We start from the raw sequence: 9,406 nt of genomic DNA, 5'->3' as shown, positions 1-9,406 counted from the left end.
GCCTGGCGGTGACACGGGGGTGGTTTGGCAGCGGGTCCCCGCCGTGTCCCCAGCCAGGGGAGGGGCCGCAGGGTGGAGGTGGCACCAGCAGGACCCGGCACGAGGGACATCGTGTGCCGGGCACGGGGGCTGTGGGGGGGCATGTCATCCGTGATGCCAGGCACGAGGGACACAGGGCACAAGGGACCCCGGGCACAAGGGACCCTGGGCACAGGCAGTGACACCAAGCACCAGGGACACTGGCACAAGGGACCCCGGGCACAGGCAGTGACACCAAGCACAAGGGACACTGGCACAAGGGACACCGGGCACAAGTGACACCTGGCACCAGCGATGCCAGGCACAAGGGACACTGGGCACAAGGGACATCGGGCACAAGTGACACCAGGCATGAGGTACACCAGGGACAAGGGACACCAGGCATGAGGGACACCAGGCAGGTGGGACACCGGGCACAAGGGACACCAGGGACAAGGGACACCAGGCACAAGGGACACCAGGCATGAGGGACACCGGGCACAAGGGACACCAGGCACAAGTGGCACCTGGCACCAGCGATGCCAGGCACAAGGGACACTGGGCACAAGGGACATCGGGCACAAGTGTCACCAGGCATGAGGGACACCAGGCATGAGGGACACCAAGCACAAGTGACACCAGGCACAAGGGACACCGGGCACAAGTGACACCAGGGACAAGGGACACCAGGCACAAGTGACACCTGGTACTGGCGATGCCAGGCACAAGGGACACTGGGCACAAGGGACATCGGGCACAAGTGTCACCAGGCATGAGGGACACCGGGCATGAGGGACACCAGGCACAAGGGACACCAGGCACGAGGGACACCGGGCACAAGGGACACAAGGCACTGGTGATGCCAGGCACAAGGGACACCGGGCACAAGTGTCACCGGGCGCGAGGGACACTTGCCACCAGCCCCAGGAGGGTGCCCGTGTTTCCTGGGGTTATTTTACCGCTTTTCCGGCTTTTTCACCCCAACTCCCCCCCCACCCCCAGAGTGGGACAAGCCGTGTGGCACGGACACGGGGGTCCCGGGGTGCCCCGGGGGGAGGGGACAAGACCAGGGACGGGGTGGGGGGGGGGCTGGTGGCCCCCAGGGGTGACCCCGGGCTGGGGGGACACGGGCAGGGCGGCGGTGCGGGGGGGGGGGGCGTGGTGTCTCAGGGCCCTGAGGAGGGTCTGGGGGGGCCGAGGACGGGGCTGGCCCCGGGGCGGGGGGCGGTCCCGGGACGAGGGTCGCGGGGGGGACGGGTCAAGGGGTCCCGGGAGGGGGGTCGGGGGGATCCGGGGCGGGGGGGGGGAGCTGCCGCGGGTGGGTCCCGGGACGAGGGTCCCAGCGGGCGTCAGGGGGGGTCGGGGGGTTCCGGGGGGTCCCGAGGGTCCCCTGTGCCTTCCCCCCCGCCCCCCCACCCCGCAGCGCTGCCTGCGGCGCTTTCGCTTTCGTTTCCCCCCATCCCGCGGGATCAGCCCGGCGACCGGTGACGTCAAGCAGGGGCGAGACGTTGATTGGCGAGCGGGAAGGCGGCCTCGCCAATCGCGGGACGCGACGGGCTCGGGGCGAGGGAGGGGGGGGGGTCCCCTCCACCTCCATGTCCACCCATGAGACCCCCTCCGGTTCCCCTTGCCCTTTTGGGGCTCCTTGTCCCTGTTGTGCCTCGCCCCCCCCATAGGAAACTGCCTACTTCACACGGGCAGGCGCCCTCAACAAACATGGCCGCTCCGGCTTCGCCAGCGCCCTCTGCGCATGCGCAAGAGGCAGCCCGGCCTTTCCTTTGTGCGCATGTGCAAAGAGCATCGGTGAGGGCGGAAGTGCGGCGTCGCTCGGGGGCTTTGCGCATGCGCGGGCGGAAGTACTCGCCCGCCCCTGGATAAGAGGCCGGGAAACCCCATCACGGCCCTTTTTCCTGCCCGTAGCCGCCGCCGCCGCCATGTGAGTGCGGCGGGACCGGGGCTTCGCCGCGCCTGGAGGGGGGGGGCCGGGGCTCCGGAGGGGCTGGAAGGGTGCCTGAGAGGTGTGGGAGGGGGGCTGTGAGGGCTCTTGGGGCCGGGATTTGGGGGTGCGGGGGCTCTGAGGTGGGAATAGAGGGGCTGAGGCCTGTTGGGGGGGGCTGAGGTAGCGGTTGGGAGGCTCTGAGGTGGGAGTTGGGAGGCTGAGGTCTTTGGGGGGGGTGTGTGGTCCTGAAGGGGGAGTTAGGGGGGGTCAGGCCTGTGGCGTGGCCTTGAGGTGGGAGTTGGGGGGCTCTGAGGTGGGAGTTGGGGTGCTCAGGCCTGTGGAGGGGCTCTGAGGCCTCTTGGGGGGGCCTGAGGTGGGAATTGGGGGGCTCTGAGGTGCGATTTGGGGGGGGCTTCAGGTCTTCGTGTGGAGTCCTGAAGAGGGAGTTGGGGGGTGGGCTCAGGCCTGTGGGGGGGCTCTGAGGCATGTTGGGGGTGCTGAGGTGGCAGCTGGGCGGCTGAGGCCTCTTGGGGGGGGCCTGAGGTGGGAGTTGGGGGGCTCTAGCCTGGGGGGGAGCCTCTGAGGTGGGAGCTGGGGGGCTGAGGCCTCTTGGGGGGGCCCGAGGTGGGAGTTGGGGGGGTTGAGGTCTTTGGATGGGGCCCTGAAGGGGGAGTTGGGGGACTCAGGCCTGTGGGAGCTTCCGAGGTGGGAGTTGGTGGGGCTGAGGGCTGTTGGGGAGGCCCTGAGATAGGAGTTGGGGGGCTCAGGCCTGTGGGGCAGGCCCCCAGATGAGAACTGGGGGGCTCTTGGGGGGGGGAGGAGATAGGTGTGCATTTTTTGGGGGGGGGAGTGTGTCTGTAGGGTTCGGGGTGGGGGGGGGCCTGCCATAGGGATGAACTGGAGGGAGGGGTGCCTTAAAGGAGCTTGGCGGCTTCTTGGGGTGGGATGGGGCCTGTTTTGGGGGGGTCTGGAGGGAGTTTGGGGTGTCTCTGCTCTGGGGAAGGGGGGAGGTTTCCTTGTGCCCCCCAGTAGCTGCTCTTTGCGCTCCCCAGTAACACTGGGACTGTGTCCCCATTCCTCATGTCACACCGTAACACCCACAAACACCAGACCCTCGGGGGGGTGGTGGTGGGGGTCCTTTGTTGGTGGGGACACCCCTCCCCCTGTGTCACCCAGCCCTGTCAGCCCCCCACACCCCGTGTCACCTTCAGGGCTTGGGGACACCCCTGGGCCCCCTTTGTCACCTCTGGGAGGTTTAGATCCCCCCCACCCATGGGTGCTTGAACACCCCGTGAAGGGTGTTTGGGGTGTGGGGGGGTGTTTGGGGTGTGGGGGGCTACCCAGTACCCCGTGAAAAGTCCTGGGGTGCCCCTAGAGCCTTCCCAGTTTATACTGGGAAGGGTGTTTAACCCACTGGGACGTGTAGACATTTAGTTTTTCCTTTTATTTAAAAGGGGGTTGGGTTTAGATGTGCGCAATTAGGAGGTTTTGGGGGGGATTATGAGGGGGAGAGGGGGGAATTATGAGGGGAAGGGGGGGACACAAGCTCATCTCCTGACCCCCATCCCATTCTCCCCTCCCAGTATGACCGACTGGGAGACAGCCCCCGCCGTCACCGAGACCCCCGACATCAAACTCTTTGGCAAATGGAGCACCGACGACGTGCAGATCAACGACATTTCCCTCCAGGTATTATTTTTTGAGGGGGTGGGCATAAAAAAAAAAAAAAAGGGAGGGATTTTCTCCCGTTTTTCTCCGGCGGCGGGAGGGTTCTGACGTCGTTATCGCGACAGGATTACATCGCCGTGAAGGAAAAATACGCCAAGTACCTGCCCCACAGCGCCGGGCGCTACGCGGCCAAGAGGTTCCGTAAAGCCCAGTGTCCCATCGTGGAACGTCTCACCAATTCCATGATGATGCACGGCCGGAACAACGGCAAGAAGTTAATGACGGTGCGCATCGTTAAGCACGCCTTCGAGATCATCCATCTGCTCACCGGGGAGGTGAGGAGGGGGCTGGGGAGGGGGGGGCGGGGGTTGAGGGGGTGGGTTTGGGTCCTGGGTAGGGAGTTTTGGGGTGCTGGGGGTTGGGTTTAGAGGGCTGGGTGGGTTGGTTTGGGTCCTAGAGGGTGTTTTAGGGGGCTGGGAGGGGGCGGTTTGTGTCCTAAGAGGGCTTTTAGGGGGCTGGAAAGGGTTTTGGGGGGCTGGGAGGGGCAGTTTGGGGGCTGGGAGGGGGTGGTTTGTGTCCTAAGAGGGCTTTTAGGGGGCTGGAAAGGGTTTTGGGGGGCTGGGAGGGGGCAGTTTGGGGGCTGGGGGATGGTTTTGGGCCCTAGAGGGTGTTTTAGGGGGCTGGGAGGGGGTGGTTTGTGTCCTAAGAGGGCTTTTAGGGGGCTGGAAAGGGTTTTGGGGGGCTGGGAGGGGGCAGTTTGGGGGCTGGGGGGGTGGGTTTCGGTCCTAGAGGGGGTGTTTGGGGTCTGGGGAGGTGATTTTTGGGGCTGGAGGTGTGGGTTTGGGCCCTAAGGGGTATTTTAGGGGGCTGGAAAGGGTTTTGGGGGGCTGGGGGGGTGGGTTTGGGTCCTAGAGGGGGTTTTTTGGGGTGCTAGGGGGTGGGTTTGGGGGCTGGGGAGGTGGGTTTGGGTCCTAAGGGGTGTTTTAGGGGGCTGGAAAGGGTTTTGGGGGGCTGGGAGGGGGCAGTTTGGGGGCTGGAGGGGTGGGTTTGGGCCCTAAGGGGTGTTTTAGGGGGCTGGGGGGGGTGGGTTTGGGCCCTAAGGGGTGTTTTGGGGGGCTGGGAGGGGGTGGTTTGGGAATTGGGGAGGTGGGTTTGGTTTTTGGGGTGCTGGGGATTGGTTTTAGGGTGCTGGGGGGGTTGGTTTGGGTCCTAGAGGGTGTTTTAGGGTGCTGGGGGGGTGGGTTTGGGTCTTTAGGGGGCTGGAGTGGGGTTGGTTTTTGGGTGCGGCGGGGGGGGGGGTGTGTGGTTTTTTGGGGTGTTGAGGGGATGGTTTTAGGGTGCTGGGGGTTGGTTTTGGGGTATTTTTGGGTGCTGGAAGGGTGGGTTTGGGTCCTGGGGGGGGGGGGGTGTTTTTGGGTGGTGCTGGGAGGGGTTGGATTTGGGTGCTGGGGCGAGGGGGGGGCAGAGGTTTTTTTGGGTCCTGGGGGGTGTTTTTTGGGTGTTGGGGGGAGGTTTTTTGGGGTGCTGAAGGGGGTGGGGGCTTTAGGGTGCTGGGGGGTTGGTTTGGGGTATTTTTGGGTGCCGGAGGGGCGTTTATGGGTCCTGGAGGAATGTTTAGGGTGCTGTTGGGAGGTTATTTTTGGGTGCTGGGGGGGTAGGTTTTTTGGGTTGCTGGAAATGAGGTTTTAGGGTGCTGGGGGGGTCGTTTTTGGGTGCTGGAGGAGGGGTTTTAGGGTGCTGAGGGGTTGGGTTTGGGGTGTTTGCGGGTCCTGGGGGGTGTTTTAGGGTGCTGTTGGGGGGTTGGATTTAGATGCTGGGGGGGGGGGAGGTTTTTTGGGGTGCTGGGGGGGGGCGATTTTGGGTTCTGGGAGTTTGTTTGGGGGTATTTTGGGGGGCTGGAGGGGTGGTTTGGGGTCCTGGGGGGGGTGTTTTAGGGTGCTGTTTTGGGGGGGGGAGACTTTTTGGGGTGTTGAGGGGGGTGGGTTTTGGGTGCTGGGTGCTGGTTTTTGGGGTGCTGGGGGGGTTGGTTTTGGAGTATTTTTTGGGTGCTGGAGGGGTGGTTTTGGGTGCTTGGAGGGGGAGGTTTTTTGGGGTGTTGAGGGGGGTGGGTTTTGGGGTGCTGGGGGTTGGTTGGGGGGGTATTTTTGGGGTGCTGGGGGTGTGTGTGTGTGTGCGCGTGTGTGTTTTTTGGGGGTGCTGACCTTTCTTCCCCCCCCCCCCCCCCCCCTTCCCAGAATCCCCTGCAAGTCCTGGTGAACGCCATCATCAACTCCGGCCCCCGGGAGGATTCCACCCGCATCGGTCGCGCCGGCACCGTCCGTCGCCAGGCCGTGGACGTGTCCCCCCTGCGCCGCGTCAACCAGGTAACACCCCCCCGGTCCCTTCCATGCTTACGCCCCCAGGGGCTGCCGCCCGCCTTGGCCCCGTGTCCCCAACGTCCCTTTTAATGTCCCCGAAGGCCATCTGGCTCTTGTGCACCGGAGCCCGCGAAGCCGCTTTCCGCAACATCAAAACCATCGCCGAGTGTTTGGCCGACGAACTCATCAACGCCGCCAAGGTAAGGAGAAAGGGGGGGGGGGACACGACGACACACACCCTGCTGTCACCTCTCACAACTTGGGGACAACCCCCCCCCCCCAAAAAAAACTGATTTACACCCATTTAAACCTCCCTCCCCCTTCCCCCAGGGTTCTTCCAACTCTTACGCCATCAAGAAGAAGGACGAACTGGAGCGTGTGGCCAAGTCCAACCGTTAAAAAGCCACCTGTGTCACCCCCCCCCCGCAATAAAAGCCACTCGTTTTATGGCCCCTCTTGCTCTTCCCTGTGCTGTGGGGCTGGGGGGGGGGTGGGGGGGAGGGCGGGACGTGACACGCCGTTGAGGTTTTGGGGACAAATTTGGGTGTGGGGTGCGGCTCCGTGTCCTTCTTGTCCCTTTCCGTGTCCCCTGCCTCCGTTTCTCCCCACCCCCCCCGGGAAAAGTGGGGTGCCCCCCCCCCTTTTTTTTTCCACCCCATTTTTCCCCTCTGGAGGAGGCGGGGGGGGGGGGGTGTGTGTAGGGGGGGGGAAGTGGCACCCAGCCACCGGGGAGGGGCAGAAGGCGGAAGAAAAAGTCGGGATAAATAAAGCCGGGGAGGGATCTGGCACCTCCCCACGGCCGGGAAGGAGCGGGATCTGCTCTGGAAACCGGCTCCTGGTGGGAAGGGGGGGTCAGAACCCCCCCCCAGCAAGGCTGGTGTGGGGTTTTTTGGGGGTGCCCTTCAAGCGTGAGGGAGGGGGGGATCCCTTGTGTTGTCCACCCGCCCCCCCCCGGCCCCGGCTCACGAAAGCAGGGTGTGACGGTGACGGACGTCCTTGATCCTCGAGGAGCTCCGGCCGGTGACACCTTGGGGTGCAGGTGAGAAGGGGGAGCTTGAGGCCCCCCCCACCCCCCCCTTCAAATTAAGTTGGGGCGGGGGGGGGGGGGGCAGGTTGTGGTGGGGCCACTGGTTGAACCTGGGAGCGGGTGTGACCGCTCGTATTTCCACCTTGAATTATTTTGGGGGGGGATTCGGTGGCACCAAGGGGGGGTTCTTGGCCAGGGTTTGGCGGGGGGGGGGACAGGGACAGGTGGATTTTTGGGGGGGGGGGGGGGCGTTTTGGTGTGTGGGTATCTGTTCCCCCCCCCCGAAACTCCCGGAATTGTCCTTATCGCTGCTGGCTGAACTCTGTCCTGCTCTTTCCGCCTGTCAGGGACGTCACCCGCCGCTGACACCCCCGGCCATGGCTGGGGACGCCGAGGGGTGTCCCCCCCCCGCCCTGGATTGTGTCATCTGCTTCGCCCCCTACGACCGCCTCTTCAAGGTGCCCAAAACTTTGGGGTGCGGCCACACTTTCTGCCTCGAATGCTTGGCCAAAGTCACCCTGGTGACCCCCGCCCCCCCCCGGGCTTTGCTTTGCCCCATCTGCCGCCGCCCCACGGCCTTGCCCCGCCGTCGCGGCCCCCCCCGCTTTGCCCACCCCCCCCCCATCTCCTGGATCTCCTCCCCCCTGGTCCCACCGCCTCCGTCCGCTTCAACCGACCCAAGGGGCTCCTCTATGTGTCCCCCCCCCGACGCCCCAGACCCCGCGATGAGCTCCCCACCGTCACCCTCAGCTTAGAATTGGGGCCGCCTGACCCCCCCGACCCCCCCGCCAACCCCTCCAGGCTCTCGGAGCGGTGGTCCCTCTACCGAGCGGTGGCCTTGACGGTGGTCTTGACGGTGGCGGGGGTGTTGGTGTTCTGCGGGGTCTTCCTCTTCTTCCTCCAGCCCGTGGCGTGCAGCGAGGGGGGGCCGGTGACAAACAGCACCTGGGGGGGGGAGCCAGACTGGCCCCCATATTAAGAGGCCCCCCCCGCCCCCATCTCCATGTCACGGACCCCCAGGGGTTCTTGGTGGCCCCCGTGGGGGGACACGTCCCCGCTGCTCTCTGGGCTCGTGTCCTCGCCTACGTGTGGCTCCAAGGTGGTGGGGCGGGGGGGGGGCACCCACCTGGGGGTCAGGATTTTTTGGTGGGGGGGGGATGGGATGGGACACAGGAGCGACCCACAACACACAGGACCAGCCCTGTCCCTCCCCCCATATTAAATAGGTGGTGGTGGTGGGGGGTTTCCTGGATGCCGACTGTGTCCTGGTGCTTTTCCGACCCTGATCCCAAGGACAAACCCTCCCCCCCCCACCACCACCTTGCTTGTGCCCCCCCCGCCCCCTCCGGGGTCACATCCCGTGGTTGCAGGCTGGGTTTTTGGGCTGTAAACCGCCGGTTTTGGTTCAGCGGAGGGAGAGGAACGGGGGGATCCCTTCCTCTGGGGTGCCTGATGGGGGGGTTTGGGGGTAATTAGGCGTGACAGGGTGTTTAATTTCCTTCCCCCCCCCCCCCCCCCCCGGCATTTTCCACCCTCCCCACGGCACCTGGCACGGCCACCGCCTTCCCCAGCCCCTATCGGCGCCGTCCCTGGTACCGGTGGCACTGGGTGGGGACGGTGTTTGGGGACAATGTGTGTTTTGGGGGGGGGGGGGGGGGGTGTTGGACGTGGGGGGGAACAGGGATTATTTGTTGGGGTTTTTTTGGGGGGGGTTGACATCAAAGCAAGGACACGAGGCGGGGGCGGGGGTTGGTTGTAGCTGGTGCTGGAGAGGCTGGATCCAGGACGATCCAGGAACAGTCGGATCCAGAACCAGGCTGGACCCACGAGCAATCAAACAACAGTCGGACCCAGGAACAATCAGATCCAGGAACAGCCAGGATCCAGCACCAGGCTGGATCCAGGAACAGCCGGATCCGGCACCAGCCTGGATGCACAACCAACTGGATCCAGGATCAGGCCAAACCCAGGAACAGTCGGACCCAGGAACAATGAAATCCAGGACCCGGCTGGATCCAGGATCACCTGGAGCCGGGACCAGGCTGGATCCAGGATCAGTGGGATCCGGGAACAGCCGGATCCGGCACCAGCCTGGATCCACAACCAACTGGATCCAGGATCAGGCCAAACCCAGCAATAGTCGGACCCAGGAACAATGAAATCCAGGAGCAGGCTGGATCCGGGACCAGGCTCCATCTGGGACCAGGCCGGATCCAGGATCACACGGAGCCAGAACCAGGCTGGGTCCAGGAACAGTCAGATCCGGGACCAGGCTCGATCCATCCCCGATTCAGGATGGGCCTGAATCTGGGAACAGCCAGATCTGGCACCAAGCTGGATCCGTGACCAACTGGATCCAGGATCAGGCTGCACCCAGGAAAAATCAGATCTGGGAAC

General features: G+C 64.6%; 1 protein-coding gene across 2 annotated transcripts; it reads left to right on the top strand.

Annotated features, from left to right (window-relative positions):
- Positions 1–1,801: 1,801 nt before the first annotated feature.
- On the top strand, positions 1,802–6,434 carry RPS5 (ribosomal protein S5). 2 transcript variants are annotated; one of them, XM_063318834.1, is made up of 6 exons: positions 1,802–1,954; positions 3,541–3,646; positions 3,751–3,960; positions 5,860–5,988; positions 6,084–6,182; positions 6,313–6,434. In XM_063318834.1, the coding sequence occupies exons 2-6, from the start codon at positions 3,542–3,544 to the stop codon at positions 6,379–6,381; spliced, it is 612 nt and encodes a 203-aa protein (XP_063174904.1). In that variant the 5' UTR covers positions 1,802–1,954; position 3,541; the 3' UTR covers positions 6,382–6,434. The 2 variants fall into 2 exon arrangements, with proteins under 2 accessions (XP_063174904.1, XP_063174905.1); XM_063318835.1 differs by lacking the exon at positions 1,802–1,954 and adding an exon at positions 2,013–2,036.
- The last annotated feature ends 2,972 nt before the right edge of the window (positions 6,435–9,406 follow it).

Source organism: Chroicocephalus ridibundus, chromosome 28 (assembly GCF_963924245.1).
Source record: "Chroicocephalus ridibundus chromosome 28, bChrRid1.1, whole genome shotgun sequence".
NCBI classification, from domain to species: Eukaryota; Metazoa; Chordata; class Aves; order Charadriiformes; family Laridae; genus Chroicocephalus; species Chroicocephalus ridibundus.
This window is presented reverse-complemented; position numbering and strand designations above follow the sequence as displayed.

Bases quoted from the DNA above. Each gene is read 5' to 3' on its own strand.
- RPS5 (XM_063318834.1), top strand. From the start codon at position 3,542: ATGACCGACTGGGAGACAGCCCCCGCCGTCACCGAGACCCCCGACATC. The intron at 3,647-3,750 runs GTATTATTTTTT...TTATCGCGACAG, and splicing joins TCAACGACATTTCCCTCCAG to GATTACATCGCCGTGAAGGA. The intron at 6,183-6,312 runs GTAAGGAGAAAG...CCCTTCCCCCAG, and splicing joins AACTCATCAACGCCGCCAAG to GGTTCTTCCAACTCTTACGC.